The sequence below is a fragment of the Symsagittifera roscoffensis genome, chromosome 2 (assembly GCF_963678635.1).
Source record: "Symsagittifera roscoffensis chromosome 2, txSymRosc1.1, whole genome shotgun sequence".
NCBI classification, from domain to species: Eukaryota; Metazoa; Xenacoelomorpha; order Acoela; family Convolutidae; genus Symsagittifera; species Symsagittifera roscoffensis.
Genome location: NC_087063.1, coordinates 73204430 through 73224240, shown reverse-complemented (window position 1 = coordinate 73224240; position 19811 = coordinate 73204430). Strand labels below are relative to the sequence as shown.

The 19811-nt window shown below is 34.4% G+C and overlaps 1 protein-coding gene across 1 annotated transcript; it reads right to left on the bottom strand.

Moving 5' to 3' along the window:
- Positions 1 to 14215: 14215 nt before the first annotated feature.
- On the bottom strand, positions 14216 to 15091 carry LOC134839959 (disulfide-bond oxidoreductase YghU-like). Its single transcript, XM_063855588.1, has one exon. The coding sequence runs from the start codon at positions 15089 to 15091 to the stop codon at positions 14216 to 14218; it is 876 nt and encodes a 291-aa protein (XP_063711658.1).
- Positions 15092 to 19811: the final 4720 nt, after the last annotated feature.

The following is a 19811-nucleotide window of genomic DNA, read 5'->3' as shown; positions in this document are numbered from 1 at the left end:
ATTTTCTCAAGTCCAACTAAAAATCACAGAATGGTCATTTCAATAATACAGATTGCTAGTAATAACCTTATTTGTGCGTTGAACTTTTTTAAGACATTTATTAAGGTCGTGTGTTTTTTTCATGCAGTCTTAAATTTGATCACGCTTGATTTCGTTTTTTACGACTTGACTTAGTTGTGCCACCTTTTGAAAAAAATTAGGAAACATTTGTGCTAGTTGTGGCTTTTCTCAGATAAAATTTGATTTTTTTAACCAGCCACTTTTTGCCTCAACTTTTCTATCATCTGAAAGGTATTAACAGGTGAAAATTAAATTAAGAAAAACATTTCTTTCACCTTTAACCATTTTTTGTAAAGTAATGATGGTTTTAAATTGCTAATTTGGTCAATTTGAGATGAGTAACGTATGATATAATTTGTGCTACTATTGCGTAAGATGCACTTTGATCCGGCTCAGAAATTTTTCCAATTTGAAGGCGTACAGATTAATTGTACGCGTCGGGGTGGGGGATTTGTTATCAGAAACAAAATTTCGTTTTTTGATTTTTTTTTTTGATAATTTGTCTTTTTAAAAAAAATTCATAGACGTTAAATAGCCGACGGAATATTCAAGGCTTCGCCTGATTTTGTTCTGCTTTAAAAGAAAATGACAGAATATTTAAGCTCTGTGGATTTTTCTTCCAGCAAAATTAGACATATAGACTAGCCATGTTTGATAGGTTTTTTTTACATATCATCTGAAAATATTTGATGTCTTAACTCAACTAAAAAAGTTTTTTTTCTGCAATCATTTTTCGTAATGTTATGGAGGTTTGAAAAAAGCTATTTTAACCAATTTGGGATATATAACTTGCAGTATACTGATTTGAGGCAAACAATTTGCCCTCATTAATTCGTTAGTTTTTCTTTCGAATATTTTTTCAATTTTTTAACCAAATTGTTTTGTATTGACTTTGAACGGCAGTCGGAAAGCTCAGGGATACGAGGAGTTTTGTTTCTTTTCACACTCATTTCGATTTCACATGCTAAAGAGAAAGACACATTACGCTCTCCCATATGCGAAGAAATAACCTATTGGCTGAGTTTTTCTTCGGCAATTGAGTTTATTATGAGAACAAGTGCCAACCGGAGAGGCATTTTAAATTTTATATAGATCTAACTGATCTAACAATACTATCGGTTTCCTTGACTTCATTGACACTTTCCCAAAACTCTGCAAGCCATGTTTTGAAAATTTTCGGCCATGTATCAAAATTTTTTCTGGAACAAAAATATGCTTACGGAGATGCAATTATCCAAGCTATGATTTTCAAAAAAAAAGCGGAAGATAAACAGAATGTTCCGACTGCCTTTTAAAGTCTATGAAGCAGTAATAACAAAAAAACTAATTATAAAAAACATGAAAAGATTTTTTTTCGAAATTGAGATTTTTTGTGGAACATTTAAAGTACGTGATAGATTTCACTATTAGTAACAAACCAATTATGGCAAATAAGCTTCCTTCAACCAATTTGCAACGGTTTCTAAGACGGATTTAATCTCCGCTTACGCGGTAATCGCGCGTTAATTGTCCCAAGTTGGCGAAAATGGCAGCCTTTAAACCCCCATAACTTTACGAAAAATGATCACAGGTAAAATATTTTTTCAAAATTTCAGCTCAGGGCAACAATACCTTTCGAATGATAAAAATTCCGTCAAAAATGGCTAGTTAAAAAATTTCAAAATTAGTCCAAAATTGTCCGAAGAAAAAAAAACAACCCACCCCGAGCACAAAGATTCCGTTACTTTCGTTACGAAAGTCGGAACAATTCGTTCATTCTGTTGAATTTGGTTCAAGTAGATACTGGTTTTCTCATTTTACAAAGAGGGGTCGATATAAGAATAAAGACGGGGCGGCGCAGTATTGACCAAAAGTAACCAAGTTTTGCCTAAATGTAGTCATTTTGGCTGTTACGAGAGCTCAAAATTAAATCGGTCCACCTAAAAACAGGCAAAACCTTTTTGAAAATTCTCACCGCATCTCGTAATAACAGATGCTCCATTGATGAAAAAATTAATCTGGCTTAATTTAAAATAAAACTACAAGCTGTGCCAACTCTGAAAAAGGATTCACGCATGGATACACGCTGAATGTCTGGCTCATTGTCTTGTCCGGATCTCTGGGCGGGCTAGCGACTGCCCTGATGTTGAAATACTTGGACAACATCTATAAAAATTTTGCGAGTTCTTTCTCAATTCTCCTGGCGGCTCTTTGTTCGATGATTTTGTACAGAAAACAGTATCATGAGTTATTCTTTATTGGCTGCACGATGGTGTGTTTATCACTGTTTATGTATCACAAAAATAGCGAAACTGCAGCTACTAGAGCAATTTTAACTCCCTCATCACAAAACCAAACTAAATCCTTCTTCCGTGTATAGTGAACTCTTATACATATATTTATATATATTATTTTTGTAGAATTTTCGAAAAATGTAGGAAGGTTTTCAAAAAAGTTATTAAATATTGTCTTTTTATTTCAAGTAGGTAAATTGATTTTCCATGGAGGCATGGCATTAATATAGCTCTCCTTAATTGCTATATTAAACCATATTTTGAGCAATATTTCAAAAGCCAAGTTGAGCAAAAATAATGTTTTAGAATATTCTTCAACACTTTTTTCGGTGCGCACTTCCTCATAATTTTAGTAGCGGCCAAAGGCATCTTCAAGAAATTAAGGACTAGTCGACCCAATATGGATGTCATGAAAAAGTACAGAAGGCGGGACTCCAAGTGGGCTGGGCGTCAAACCTGCAGATATTTGCCTTAGAATGAAGGAGTTTTTTTCGATACTAAGAATAACAGCCTAACAGCCCAAGTTTTCAAATATGGAACTGTGTAACTTAAATTGGAAAAGTGCAGGCATCTGTATGTTATATTTTGTATCCAAAAAAAAACGTATCGAAGAACTTCACCTTCGATAATGTGTCATTGTGCAAATTCGAGCAATATTCATTTACTTCAGCTGTTAAAATTTGGAGGTCAATCTCCTTATTTTTTTACTTCCATTACGAGGCCAAACTGTGCATTTTGTGCATTGTAAGCGGATTCCGCAACAAGGACGCTCCCTTTGTTCTTTTGTTCTTTACTTTCCTTTGATCGTTCCGACAAAATTTTCACATGTTTAAAGACGTGTCCCTGGCATCCAGGAACATACAGACACAAAATTGTGCTCCTATCCAGTGCACAGTTTGGCCTCGTAATGTCACTCCAGTAAATAAAAATTAATTACAAACTTTAGTTGTTCTATAAATAACTTTTTATTGTTTAGTAAGTTTTATTGTTATCATTCAACTTAAATTGAAAGTCTTACTGGAAATTGTTCTAAATAAAATTATAAGGTTGCTTGTATCATAGCTAGGCCCTGAATGTTCCGACTGCGTTTTAAACTCAATGAAAAAGCCTTCGCTCAAAAAAATGAATCAATTAAAAATAAATTTTTTGCTTTTTTTTTTGAAAAATCATCAGTCCACACGCTATGTTTAATATAAATTGATACGTTTTACGCGCAGCCAAGTGTTAAAAAGACCAAATAGGTTGCCTCAAATCAATTTAGAACAGTTTTTAGGACAAAATAATTTTCCGTCTACACGTTGGTAGCACGAAATATATAGCTCATTAATCAATCCATATTGGCCAAATTGGCAATCTTTAAAACCCCATTACTTTACAAAAAAGATCGCAGGTGAAATATTCTTGTAAGTTTGAGCTCAAAACAACAATACCTTTCGCATGATTAATAAATTTCCGTCGAAAATTGATATTTGAAAAGTCGAAGTTTGTCTGAAGAAAAAAAAAACTCGAGCGCAACTGTTCCGGTATTTTTTTTTTGAAAAACGAAACAATAACTGACTTATTGGACTAAAATTGAGAGCGCGTTAAAGGGGTTAAAAATTCTAGAGCTTGCTTTCGTTGATATGTTCTTTATAGAAATTAATCAATTTCCGGTTCAAGTTAAGAATTTTAACTTAAAAAAATTGAATCAGCGAAACAAGCAGGCGGCTCTAAATTGGTAGAAAGAAAGCTTCAGGCCAGAAAGAAGACTAACTGTCCAAAAATTATGTTGCCCAATCAGAGTTAAGTTTTGAAAAGTTTGAGAGAATTGAGCTTGAAAAAATAATGTTAAACGTTTAAAGGTTTAAAGGAGGGTTGGTTGAAAAATTTTGCGCATTCGGCTTTTCTTCCATAAGACTAGCAGCTGTTTTGGAATATTCAAACAAGACTGATTATCGTGTAATTTCGTTGTTCAACAGGAAATTTTGAATCTATTCATAGGTCTGTCAGAATCGTAAAAAAACTCTTGTAAGATTTTTCAAGATCATTTCATTCTGCAGGCATTATACAATCTTACAATACAGACATTTGTCTGTGAAAATCAAAAAATCTGACCAGATAAAAATTTTTTGTCGAAATTTTACAAGATAGGTTTTTCGCAAGAAACTTAAGCTAATTTGTTACTGCCAGAATTTATACGATTTTTTTTTGTCAGAGTCTTATAAATTGATTTTTTCCTTCAAATGCTTAGCTTCAATCTGCTCCTGACCAATCTGAAAAACGCTTTAACATTGAAATGCGTAAGCTAAGTTTATTCAAAACAAAATTATCAGTTAATGCAAGTATCAAAATTAACTAATAATCACCACATATTATGGACTAAAATTATTTTTTTTGCAAATTAGGTTTCAATTTTCTGGGTGATTTTAACACTCGAAGTAGTTTTAGACAATCAAGTGTAAAAGATGAACTATTCAATTAGAGCATATGTATCTCAAAGTAACATACTAACAATAACTTGTTTTGTTTTAAATTAAACGCAGTCTAGTTTTTGAAAAAAAAGTGCTGAAGATTGTTGCTTCAAGGAAACCACAGGCGAACTAATAAAAAAATCAGACGGTTTTTTAAATTAAACATTGGGACAAAAAGTTAACTGATATTCTTGACAGAAAATATATTTTTGGTAATGAAAAGTTTGAAAAAATACTGATGATTAGCAATTTGAAACTAATTGAAGTTACCCCCTTTGGTACATTTTAAAAAATCCACTTTTTGCCGACCGACCCTAAAATTTTTCTAGTATATACTAATTTTGAGGGGGAGCGCGCGCCAAAAAAAACGCGTTTTTTTTGTCAAAATTTTCCAAAAAGTGCCCAAAAACGACTTTTTGACCTGCTTTCCAAAAATTTTCTCAAGAGGCTTGCAAAATCAAGTTTTTCGACCTAAAAAAAGGTTGTCAAACATTTCAAAATTTTTTTGAAAATCAGCCTCCTTTCGAGAAAATCCTAGATCCACCCCTGACCATAAAGCAAAAAGAATTACGAAAACATATATTCAAGAAAAAATTAAGCTGGAAAGTATTGCATAAACAATTCCGTCAATATATAACATAGAAACAAAACAATTAGTTTGAATTGTTCACAATACTGGAAAAGACCGGAAGGATTTACGCCTTCTGTTGGTTTTTTGGCTAAATTTCAGGTACATCAAGGAACGCTCGCGTGGGAAAGCTCGTGGAAAGCTCGAAATTCAAGTATGGTTTCATATCAAAGTTCTATTTGTTATAATTCGGATTCATCATCAAGAGAATCTTGTTCTCCGTTTCGAGAGGTGTCTGCGATGTTCTTTTTTTTCAGATTTAATTACCCAATATTGGATGAGATTGAAAATTCATTCAAATTATTCTGCGTATCGCACTTGGCTTTTAGCGATCGGTCTAAAAGTTACTTAAATTGTTACTGCTGAAAAAAGCGTCGACCAACCAAAAAAAAACTCTTTTGCAAATCTTAAATCTTTTGCAAAAAAAATTAGTCTAAACACAAAAAATAATCATGTTGCTTCAACTAATTTCACTTTTTTCACACTTATTATAGAAAACGAGCAGAAAAAAATTGAAGTTTTCTAAAAAAAAATATGATCCAATATTCCAATTTTACTACGAAACTATGCAAAAAAAATATTGGGTTTTTACAAACCACATGTCCATCAAGAGCGTATAAAAATTGGAAAAGGGAAGGCAAGGAATTGCTATACGTTAAGATCAACAGAAAAAACCTAAAATTGAAAAAAAAATTAGGAAACTTGAAAACAAAAGAGCTTCCAGATATCCTATAAGAACCTTGAAATTCAATTGTTACCTATAGAACTTTTAAAGTTACCCAATTTCATCAATCTTATAAAGTATGAAGTTAATACGCAACGATAAAAGAGCTGAAACTCAACAAAAAATTTTAAAAATCAGGCACACAAGTCGACAGAAACTTAAAGCCTTAAGAGAACCCCTATAGCCAAATCTAAGTAGTAAGAATCTAGTATAAGTAGTATAACAAATCTAGTATAAGTAGTATAACAAATCTAGTATAAGTAGTATAACAAATCTAGTACAAGTATTATAACAAGTAGTATAACAAATCGTATAACAAGTCGAATAACTTTTTTCCACTGTAAGCCAAGTATCACTTGAGGGGTGCCGGACATCAAGCCGACGGGACTTCAAGCCGAATCGTAAAATAAGGGACTTCAAGCCGAAAATTGTCTCATTAAGTCATGAAATAAGGTTAATATGAAAAGTTTTTGAAAAATTGCTCAATTTCATGATCTTTATTTGGTAATTATTAGCGTTTTCATAAAGTTTAAGCCTCCAAGTGATGTTTAGGAAAGTTGAAAAATAAATCACAGTTGTAGGTAATTTTCTTGTTTATAATTTATGCATTTCAAAAAACGGCTGATATTATTATCTAATGCCAATCCTAAGTGAATCATTGTCATAAATAACCCTTATTATGGACTAAACTAGCCTAAGATTTTGAAAAGCAATGTTTTACAGATGAAAAATAATGATTTGAGGTGCTTGTAAAGTGTAATTTTCGGCCTGAAGTCTCTTCGGCTTGAAGTCCCGTCGGCTTGTTGTCCTAGACCCCACTTGAGTAGCTATCACATCAGATGTAGAACTACCTAAAATTGATGTTCAAAGTGCCACATGCCTAGAAATGAAGATCCTTTAATTGCAGATCCCGTGCCCGTGAACAAATTGTTTACGGAGAAAAAATTTAGTAGCTAGTTGCAATACACTTGCTTATCGCATGGGTTAAAAAAAGTTTTATGTGGTTCAATCGCTAAAATAAAAAAGTGGCCAAATGTGAAAACCTGTTATAGAATTTCTAAATTTCATTGTTCTGATCATTTGAAAAAAGTGGAGGAACTTTGTATTCGGGTGTTTTCATGTAACCGACTATCCTTCTTTTTTTGTGGTTTCAGTTTTCATGAATGAAAGTTTTGTAGTCTTTCTGTTCTATTTGTAAAGCAAACCGCTATTTGTTCCGACTTTCGATACGAAAGTAACGGAATATTTGTGCTCGGGGTGGGTTTTTTTTTCTTCAGACAAATTTCGACTTTTTAACTAGCCATTTTTGACGGAATTTTTTTATATCATTCGAAAGGTATTGTTGTCTTGAGCTCAAATTTAAAAAGATATTTCACCTGTGATCATTTTTCAAAAAGTTACGGGGGTTTAAAGATTGCCATTTTGACCAATTTGGTACAATCAACGCGCGATATATTTCGCGCTATTAACGCGTAAGCGGAGAGTTAATCCGTCTTAGAAATCGTTCCAAATTGGTTAAAAGAAGCTTGTTTGCCATAATTGGTGTGTTACAAGGAGCGAAATTTATCCTTTTGTACTTTATATGGCGAGTGGATGGATGATTTTCATAAAAAATTTCAAATTTAAGAGTTTTTTTTTTTCATTTTGTTTTTATTTCAGTGAATTTTTTAATGTTATTACTGCTCCATAAACCTTAAAAGGCAGTCGGAACATTCAGGGCTTCGCCCTGATACGAGCAGTCTTGTTTGATTTTTCTCTCAGTTGTACTTATCTCCATTGATTTCAAATTTACAATTGTTGGCTCTTTGATATTGAACCTTATTTGATATCGATTACAAATTAAATTTTTTGAAGGATTTTTTAAAAAGTTTTTTTTTAATATATTTTGGCTAATGTAATTTTCTCTTGGAGAGCATAGTCTATTAGTTGAATTAGCCGACGCTGGATTTTCCCCAATATTTGTTGCAGTTTTTATTGCTCATTTTCTGTGCAAAATTAGTAAGCGTTGTTATCTGAGCAGTAAGAAATATGTTCACTTGATAATTGATAGTTTTATTAGCGCGAGCTATTTTCGCTTAAGCACAGCGCATTGAATGCTGCTCGCACTCAGGGGTCGAGGCTGAATGTTGTAAGGCTCTCGTATCCGTATCTTCAAGAAAAAAAACAGGTAATTTGTAGGTACACTCAGTTATTGTTTGTCTTACAGTTCCAAGACTTGTTTTTTTTTCATAGCTTTTTTGCTATTCTAAAGTAAATTTTGAAATCTTTTACTTTTCTTTTTGAATTTTATTAATTCTCAAAAAAAGTTGTAGTTTCTGAGCATGATGTAGCATTCATGCTTGTTCTTTTCTTTTCTTTTGATTCAGTTTGAAAATAGTGGTTGTTCGCTCGGCTGTCGATGCGTTTTCTCTTTGTGTCTGACTTATTTTGACGTCGTCTGTTTTCCAGTTGTGTACATCCTGTAAAATGCAAAAAAGACAAGCAATTTAAAAAAGATTTTTCAATTTTAAGTTTCTGTTTGGTCTTAAGGCAAATTTTTTTTTGCTAGAAAAAAACTGATTTCGCAATTCTCAAATAAAAACATTATAACATTATCTCAATGTTTTGGTTACATCTTTTTACTAGGTACAACAGAAACGATCTGTTGGAAATTATTATTATTTTTACCCGAAGAAAAACAAGACTGCTCGTATCAGGGCAAAGCCCTGGATGTTCCGACTGCCTTTTGAGGTTTCATGAGCAGTAATAACAAAAAAAATATTAAAAAATATAATAAAATAAAATGAAAACTTTTTTTTTTCTAAAATTTGAAAATTTTTATGAAAATCATCCCCCCACACGCCATCTAAAGTACAAAAAGATAGATTTCGCTCCTATTATTATACCAATTATGGCATATAAGATTTCTTGAACCAATTTGGAACGATTTCTAAGGCGGATTAAATCTCCGCTTAGGCGTTAATAGCGCGAATTATATCGCGCGTTAATTGTCCCAAATTGGTCAAAATGGCCAAAATGGCAATCTTTAAACCCCCATAACTTTACGAAAAAAGGTCACAGGTGAAATATCTTTTCAAGTTTAACCCCAGGACAACAATAGCTTTTGAATGATAAAAAAAAATTCCGTCAAAAATGGCTAGTTAAAAAGTCGAAACTTGTCTGAAGAAAAAAAAACCCACCCCGAGCACAAATATTCCGTTACTTTCGTATCGAAAGTCGGAACAATAAACACCAAAAGTAGAAGCTTTTGTTTCAAAAACAAAACTGACTTTCAACTCATTTAAATCTTCTAATTAAAAAATGAACATTAGAAAAACACAAAGCACATTTTCAAACACTTGGTCAAACTTGTTATTTTGCAGGAAATCAGCTATTTAGCCGGTGAACCTATGCAGTCGACAAATCAACGCAAATATCAGCGCAAACAGAGTCGTCGTCGGTCAATTAAGAACTCGAAGCCGTGAATAGTTCTATATTTTAGCGCGAATACATTTTATGTAAATCCGCACAAAAACGACCCATTCGAGTTTTAGTTTGCCTAATTGAATGGTCAACAGCCAAGAAACACATTACAACCAGTGATGGACAATTTCATCATACAAGTAAAAAAGTTGTAGAAAAAAGTAATTTATATCATTATACTATTGCCCCATTTAATCGAGTTGCGTTTTTCTAAAAAAAAACGCCAATAAATGGTGTCATGGAATGGTGCATTCAAACAACCACATTTTGAAAACTCTTGGGGATGATCGAAACCAAATGAACCATCCACATGCACAGTATCAAAAAATCAGGCTTTCAGTCACACAATCTGATGAACATGTTCATGATCACGATCGAAGGAAAATCAAATTAAAAATCACACTCATCGGATCACTTGCCAACAAGACTCTCTGTCAAATTTTGCGGTGGCACTAATCAAATGCTTTTAGTATTAAACTGCTGGCTGTAAAGTGGCAGTAATGGACCTGCAAAATTTTTTTGTTGAAAGATATTTTGTATATGTCTAAACCAATCGAAGGTTGGCTGCCCTTTTTGACTAAATTTTGGCCGTCCAAAGTTTGTCTTTCAAAGCAGATTTTTATTCTACGGCTTTGCTCATGCAAATGGAAAAAAATCTGAATTTCTGCTCCTGAGGTGAAATAAATGCGCTGTGCATAAAAACCGTCAAAACAACATCGTGGAAATATTTCCAGCTGTTTTGAAAGACAAGCATGTTTACTTAAACAGTAACATGAGCGGTTTGAAAGACAAGCTTATTTACTGAAGCAGTAAAATGTGCAGCAATTGTTCCTGAGAACTTCAGCGGTAAAAGATTATGAACTTGAGACTCGTAACCAATCTTCTATTGGCAGAAAACAAAACTCCTAAAAGGTTTCTCAAAAGAAAAGGACAAAAATATGCATTAGTCTTCCAACAAATACAACAACTGTTTGTACGACGGTTTTAACCCGCGCATCCCAAATTACCAAAATTAAGCCTTAGTTAAAATATACGACGTGGTAAAACAGCAAAAGTTTTGCATGAATTGTCCTGACATTCAGTAAACCAATGCGCCTCCAAAAACTAGTGTGACTTATGTAAAGGGTTCTTTTTTACTTCTTGATGACCCATCACTTTAACCAAATCGTAACAGCGCACAATTTACAACAATCTACGCAAAAAAAGACCAAACAGAACAAAGAAATTATAACCACAACCTTCAGCTGGAAGGGTATGTCGCACAGGATTGACAAAACATGCATTATCAACATAAAAGAATACTTTGAAAACGAACAACATACAAGTTCTCGGCAAACAAGCGTCGGGATTTATATTTTACGTAAGAATCTGAACAATGAATCTGAAAAAACTGAAGAAATAAATTTGAAATGAGTAAAAAATTAACTGCATAGTGAAAACAAAATAGCGGGCTTCCTAACACTAGAAAACACAATAACACACGCAGGGGAGTGAGATGAAGATGGTTTACCGTAGAAAAGTGCGACACAGCTGAGTAAAACCTTCTACATAGCGCCTAAGAAGTTAGAACTACTGGATCGCTGCCCATATAAAGACAATGTTCTACGAAGCTTTTACGGGGAGACCCAGTGATTACCTCGCTCGATAATAGCATGCTCAACCGTTGGTAATAAAACAAAAAAAATCCTCAGGTGTTTGGTATTTACCACATCAATCGGTACCACACCCAGGTAAACTCGAAAAAAAATAGACAAGAAGCCCGGGCCGCGTTTTTTTGAAAAAATAATCGATGAATAAAGACCTCATGAGAAACCATGCTTGACTTAAAGTTCTAAAAGCAATTTAATTGAGCTACTGCAATTTTAAGTTTGCCTTTTCCTGATATTGGAGAGAAGTTCATAAATGAAATTTTTCGTGAAGAAGATAAATCAACCATGCTTTTACTGTGAAATCTTATGGCACAAATCAATAACTTTGATAACACGCAGTAAACATTTTGTGCCAACTTTTCCCCATTTTTCACAATGAACTCATTAAAAAGTTGTGATTTAGAGAACAAAAGTTCAATTGCTCTGGCCTGTAACGCAGTTTTGAACAATTCCTATAATGAGGACTAAATCGCTCAAGTACCGTTTACAGATTAAGCACAACCAGGTTTAGCAGACTGGGCATTATAATAAAGTTTTAGTCGATCACAAAATTGTTCTACATTGGTTAATGATTTAAGTCAACAAAAAGTTTTCCAGCTTAGCATTGTTTTTTTACCCATTAAACATTCAGCACTGGTTAACTATTCGTTTGAAGGCTCTATAGCATCAGATAGAAAATTGGTTTTGAAATGGGATGATCAGATACTAAATGATCAAAAGCATAATTTATAGGATATCTTTATATCTTTAACAGTTTTATTGAACTGTAACGAATATTTTAGCAAGGACATTAATTGAATGTAAAATGTTGATAAAAATTAAGGTTGCGCCTATTGATAGCATTTGAGCGTAACCCAACTTGAAATAAAGGCTGCAACAATCGGAGCACGCTTTTTTGCAGTGAAAGTACCTCATCTCAACAGACCTTTTTAATTTACCTGGACAAGCAGTCAGGCAGTATTTGACTGAGAAAAGTAAACGAAAGAAGAGAAGATTTTTGTTGCAACTAGATTGACTGAGATCTCAACAATGGATCACATCAACCACATTGTCAACACCCTTGGCGTTCGTAAAACGCCCTAAGAATATGTGAAAGAATAAAAGTAGGCTGCGTGTTTTTGAAAGAGATGAAAAAAGAAAAAGATGTCTCTGATTGGGCCAAATTTTGATGTGAAACGGTTTTATGATAAAACTTATCTAAACTTCAGTTCCAATTTGAAATACAAGATTCTCAAAAACAGAGGCAACCTAAACTCAACCTTAATTGATAAAAAATGTAAGCGAAAAGCAACACCACTGTCTGTTAAAAGAAACCAAAATCATTTTCAGGGTAAAAGTTTTAAAACACACAAAACTATAAATTAAAAACAAAATTTTTAAATTGATTACTCAGTTTGATCAAAAACCTGTGCTAGGAGCTCGATGTCTACTTGAGTTTGCATCTCGTATTAAAAAAGATGCGAGACATTTTTGATTCCAGAATTGCATTAAGAAGATTCTGTTTCGAACAAGCGCACCAAAATTGCATACAAGCACACAATGCTCGGAGTTTGTCAAAACTTTCAAGCAGCAAGGCTTTTTCCTTGTTGGTGTACGCTACTACTAGCTGTGTAAGTTTAACTTGTTTCATTTGGGCTTTGCTTGATGCACAAAATAACCAGTCAGTTATGTTATGACCACTCTGAAAATGTCAAGAATTCCTCAGAAAGAGCCCTAATATCTTTTCATCAAAACAGGAGTAGATTTTTTGGACCATTCTTCATTTGAAATAGAAATTAATCCAGGAAATCTTTTTGGAAATCATGCAAAAAGGTCTCGAAAAGAACAACATTGAAGCCAAACAAGCAATCAAGGAAATCAAAGTAGTCTCATCTTATGGACTACAGTTTGATGGGGCATGATGGGAGCAATTAATCGACGACGCGAAATCCACTATCTTCATAATTCTTGGATCTAAAATATTACGATGTAACTCTAACCCGGAATAATTTTTTGAATTTCATTGAACAACCACCCGGAGTTTTTCCCGCTCCACTACCACTCCGCTTCGAAAACTGGTCTCAATAACAATTACTAAACCATTTCTGGCAGAGATCACGTATGGAATATTTACCAATAGTTTTGTTCGAAGCAAACCGGAGCCTCGCAGCACAGCCGCTACAAAAAAGATGTAGAGTGGATCTTGAAATATCTGGAGCCGCAAAGATTTTGGCATTTAGGACGTTGATCACGGCGTGCGGACATTTTTTGATAGTCCCGCTAGCGTACTTGAAAACAGTTTTTGTTTGTTTTTTGTTTGTTTGCGACTCAAAAACTTTCCCGCTCTTTAATAAATAATTAGTTAAGTCAAAAAAAGGTTCTGAAAAAATTACTGCAATTTGTAATTTGCAAACGTGAAATTTGAATTGAGTAATCTTGAAACTTATTTGAATAGAAAGATTTCAAAATGTTTCATCAAATCTACCTGCTGTATTGATTACGACTCCAATTCTTTGCTGTCGATTTCAATAAATCTTTTGTACACACAAAATCATTGAAGCATTATTTGTCTCATTAGGCGTCTGCTTCAGAAACTCCAGCTAATCTTTAGTAGAGTTTGCATCAGCTCCAATGTAAATGATAATTAATTTATCAGAAACGGTAATTCATGCAGTTAAACCAAATTTCAGCTCAGTCTAAACAGTTAGTTTTGCAGCTAAATCTGCGTAAGGTAAGAACTTTTCAGCACTCTTGTTTTTAGCATTTTTTTGCTACCCGGGAATGGCCAACCGGTTTTTCTTGTGAGCTATCAAACATTACTTTTAAAGATAAGGTGCAAAAAAGACTAAATTCATAGTACAAATCATAATAATAGTTTTATTTTCAAGCTAGAAACTCATAACTAAACTGTGTAAATTGTGGGTTTACAATTTATTTAGGCTTGGAAGAACACCAAAATGGCATGATGCAGTCCCGTGACTTCCCCATGATTAAAAATCCGGCGGAGTCTGAGCCAACACAGAATCAATGTCTTCAGGGCCATGTCTCTCGGGACACTTTTCATGCGCCTCTCCCAAAAATCTGTTCACAATAGAACCCCTAATCACCCCTTTCCTCTTCTTCATTTCTTTGGCCCACCTCTGAAGATTACTATAGCTCTCTGCGTCTAGAAATTTAGCCGCATTAGGGCCATACACATTACCCAACGCTATGTCCCCATAATAACCCAACGCGGCGATATCTGCAATTGTGAACTCGTCACCAGCAACGAATTTGTTGTTCGCAAGCTGTTTGTCCAACACATCCATTTGGCGTTTGGTTTCCATAGCGAATCGGTCTATAGGGTACTTCAACTTTTCAGGCGCGTAATGCCAGAAATGTCCGAAGCCTCCCCCTACAAGAGGGCTGGCCCCGTGAGCCCAAAATAACCAGTTCAAAGTTTCGGTTCTCTTAGCCGGCACCGTCGGGATAAACCGACCATACTTTTCAGCAAGATACAACAAAATATGACTCGATTCAAACACGCGTTGAGGAGGGGTAACGGAGTGATCAAGGAGACAGGGAATTTTTCCATTAGGATTGACAGCTGTGAAGCCTGAAGTGAATTGATCTCCTTGATGAATTTTAATCAGATGCGCATCATACTCCGCTTCCTTGACGCCGGCATCTAGAAGCTCTTCCAACATTATACTTGCATTCTGGCCCCTGGGAGTAGCCAAGGAGTATAACTGGATAGGATGTTTTCCTACTGGTAACTCCTTCTCAGTTCTGGCTCCAGAGGTGGGCAAATTTAGACTGGCCACTGAAGAGATTTGTCCTAAATCGGCCATAGTCCATACTTCAGGTGGTACGTAAGGTTCGCCCATTTTAAAGACAGTTCTGAAATGAATGAAAGATTGGCTAGCTCGAATTAAAATGAGTTTCAGCCTATGGTCTGATTATACGGCCGAACTCGAAAATGCTACGTGTTATCTTCATCGAACGTATTTAAATGATCAATAGCATTTTACATGCGTATCTACGAGTAATTGTTAGAAAGCATAGAAAGCAAATCGCAAAAGATTCGACGCAAGTTTCAACTTCTATATAAAACGAAATACCTTTTTTCAAAGTTACTCTGGTCAACGTTTACTTAGGGCACAGATAAATTACGGCGTCACGCTGGGTTACATAACAGATCACAAAAGTGAGCTAGCTCGTTTCTGGACAGGGAGCGGACCAACAGCAAATTTAATTATAAATTCAAAAAGCTCTGCTAACCTATTAAAAGTTAACCTATTTTTATTAAAAAAAAACATAACCCAACGTTTTTTGCAGGTTTTCATTCGTTTTTCGTCAGAATTTTCTAACAGTCCGCCAGTCTGCGCTTCAGATAAATGAAACTTTTTTCGAATTTACAAGATGATACCGCGGATCAGGGGCGGATCTAGGGTTTTCTCCAGGAGGGGGCGGATTTTCAAAAAATTTTCGAAAATTTTGACCTTTTTTTAGGTCGACCAAATTGATTTTCGAAGCTATCCTCAAGCACTAAAAAGACGCTGTTTTGGCTAAAATTTTCTGCAAAAAAAACAGGTCAAAAAAGCCGTATTTGGGTTCTGGGCAATTTTCGTTTTTTGGCTCGAGTTCTCCCTCAAAGTTAGTATGTATTGGCGCCGAAGAAAAAATTTAGGGTCCGTCACCGAAAATGGATTTCTTAAAAAAGACCAAAGGGTCGGCCTTTGGGTCGTTAGGGGTCGAACTCCTGAAAAGAAAAAGCGTCAATAACCCCCCCTCCCCCCCCCCCCCCCCCCCCAAATCCGGCCCTGCCGCGGTTAATAAATTTTGGAAGGATATTTCATCACAAAAAAAAACACAAACGATATTATTACCCTGCTTTGAAACAATATAAATTGGTTGCAACAGCCTACTTGGTTCAAGAATTCAGTACAAGAAAACTCGGGATTTGGGAACTAATCTGAAAAACATGAGCAAACAAACTAAAGTTCATCAAGTCAGTTTCTCCAGGAAGAAAATTTTTGATTTCAACCATACTGAAACAACAATAATGTCCGGCAGGGACTCGAATTGCAGACTTTGCTGGGAAACTTCTGCTTGGCGATGACTTAACCTATAGACCAAGTTGGAAGGAGGCTCGAAGTTGTTTAGCTTCAGCAATGAGCAAGTTCAATTTCTTATAGATTTGTAGGGAAAAATTAATTCCCAAGTGCAGTCTGAGCTTACGGTCGTTTTAGTTATTCCGCCCATAATTGATAAGCTCTATATTCTATGTACTAGAAAAACTGATTAATAAATGGTCGTTTAGATGATTATTTCGATGATCTGCACTCAAGTTAATATGTGTGTAAGATAGCTTACAATGACGCAGTAAAATTTTCTCTTGTGCATCACTAAGTTTTTTCAATTGATAGTTCAATAATCTTATTTTGTTTAATCCAAATTGAGTATAATGAACCCACGCCGAGCGTTTATGGATCATAATTAATTATATTGTCTATAAAATTACAATATAAACGATTATAATCCATTAAAAGTGGATTATAATCCTAATTATTTTTATGCCAATGAAATCCATTACAATCGATTATAATCGACTATAATGAATTTTTTGCATGAGGTTATTTCTGAAATTTATAAGTGTTTTCAAAGTTATCTCATATCCTGTTTAGTGCAGTTGCTACGTATTACGTTTCATAAAACGTTGAATTTCACATTAAATTTTTATATTTCTTTATCTCTACTTTTTCAATTCATTGCAATACTTTAACAGTTCATTTCACTGTTTTTTAACTAAATCCGCTTTTTGCAGGGAAAATTGGTTAAGGTTTGAACGGCGTTAGGGAGGGGAGGGGAATTTTTTATTGAAAACTCCACATTTTACTCCCAACCCCCCAGTTTACCCCCCCCCCCCCCCCCAATACAGTTTAGCACTCCCCCCAGTTTAACCCCCACCTCCCTCCCAATTAATCCCAACCGCCATCCCCCTGAATGATTGACAGACCACTTTTGGGGGATGTAAAAAAGCTTGAGAGGGTGAGTTTGAGATATGGTAATTAGTAAAAGTCATGGCATACATTTTGCAAATTTTTTTTGCTATATTTGCAAAATTTCTGCAAAAAAAATCGAATTTAGTTCTAAAAATAAAATTGATTATAATCAATTATAATGGTTTTTATTTCAAAAATAATCGATTATGAAGGATTATTTTGGCGAAAATAATCGATTTCAGCGCCAAAAATAATGGATTATAATCAATTGTAATGGATTTTTTTTTTCAAAAACAATCAATTATAGTGGCAATATAATTGAATTGGTGGTCTGAACATGACATCTATAATGTAATATAAGGGATTATTTTTGTCTCAGTAATCCTTTATAATCAATTAGAACCCATGGGCGCTTAGTGCGGGAAGTTTTTTTTACGTCTAGAAAAAGGAACCCTTAATAAACTTTTGCGAGAAACATAACTATAACTGAAAAAGTTCCAGGGCTACTGATCATGTGACTTAGCAGCAATCACAAGATTCAGTTTCTACAGAATTGCAGTTTTTCGAGTTTTTCTGATAAAAAGCATAAAAATGATACATAGGCATAAAAACGGATTTTCTTCGAAAAAACGAAGTGACATATTTTCACAAAAAGGCGGAGCGGAGCTTCAAAACTTTTGCAATGCAACGCAAAAAAAGCATTGCCAGATGGCGAAAAATAAGGTGGAAATCATTATTACATCGAAAAAAGAGTAAGATAAGTAGCTTAAGAAAAGAAGCTAAAACTATATTCATTTTCTGCATTTTAATTGAAAGTTAAACAAAAAATCTTCATAAAAAGACCTCTAATATTATGTTAAGAAGATGTTAAGAACTATCAGAACAAAATCAAAACTGAGCAAAATTAGCCATCAAAAATGAGCATACAATCAATAATTTATACTAAGCAAAACTTGTCGAGAGTTAATCCTGATCTTTCAAGGAGAGCGAAATTCAAAAAAATATATATTTCTTGGGAACAAAAAACAACAACATTAACCCCAATGCCAAAAGATCTTGATGACAGACGATTATGGTCTCTTGTGTTTATTGGATTTCTTGCCAAAAATAAACCATTAGGTCACATAGTGATCTGGTTCAATCAACGTTTTTGATGGTCTACTTGCACTGGAGCTTCATGGATCAAAATCGATTTTATTGGATTTTTGGCCGTCTATCTACAATTCAAAAAAAGCGATTTTATTCAAATAAATTTGGATTATAATTTAATTTTTGTCAAACCAATAAAAGCCAATTGAATCGATTATGATGAATTGTAGTAGATTATCATCCGTTTTTTTTCTTTCTTTTTTCTGAAAAACTTTAACACTGCAAAGTTTTCAAAATCTTTACTCTCCTTGATCCAATTTTACGTCCTATGCCATCCCTCCAGCATATGCTACCACCCGCGCTTACACCACTCCCATCCATTTACACCCCCTCCCCTGCGGACACCTCGCTTACATTCCCAGTTTAGGATATTAGGATAGGGGCAGTGGTGGTGGTCTGAGAGTGTGTGTAGTAAACGCGGAAGATAGGGGTGGGTTAGGGTGAATAGTAATAGCAGGGTAAGGGGGCGGGTTGCATATTGTACTGGCTTCATCGGTTTTTAAGCAAGTACAGCAGTTGGCCAGGTTAAGTTTAGAGTTACTTAGACACACGGTTACTTAGTCGCAGCAGTGCAAGTAAATAAACTCGGAGTTTTTTGAGCGACAGTTTTTTAGCTAGCTTTTAGGATTATGATGGTTGTTCTTTGAATTTTTAGCCATAATAAACTCGCAATGAAGCCTCTAGTGTTATATTGTATGAATTAATGATGTCCGTTTACAGATTTAAGAAGGTAAACTTAGCCTATTTTTCACAAAGTATTCGTGTGTGCAAGCGGTTGTTACTATGGTTAAATTGAAATTTTGTGATCAGTTCAGCGTCGAAAAATTGGATTTGGAAGCTCTATTTTGACTTCAAATTTAATTAAAAACATTCCAGCGTCAAAACGAAAGCCGAAGCATTACAGTATTTAAACAAATGTTCATCAAAATAGCGAAAACCTACTCCGTAGGACAAAATCAACTCAGTTGCACCATCTTTGAATTTTAATTATTTTTGCTGTAGGCAGTTTTCATTGTTGTTGCTTTTTATGTTTTCATTTACTCCTGTAATTTGTAGTTCTACTAGCCTAGACTTATTTCTTTTTGCTTGGAAGTTTTTTCAGTGTAAATGATTTCGGCTTATATTTTATCGACTTGCTCACCTAATTTTGGGTCGTTCGAGGGAACAATAATTTGTATGCTTTCCTCCGGATTCCGCAAACTGAAAACTTCAGAATTTGTAGTTCTAAATTTTTCATGACAACAATTTTGTTTTCACTCAAAAAATGTTTTTGAATATTCTTTAAACGCCGTCGAATTTGTTTCTGGACGTGTTTTTTTTTGCAAATAGAACATCGTTCCAGACAACAATTTGAAGTTTTTTAGTTGTGATTTCTTCAAAAAGTTTCCCCGTTATTTTTGGACTTAGTGGCTCTCTTCTCCTTTCCCGTCTGCTAGCTTGCAATACTACTTTT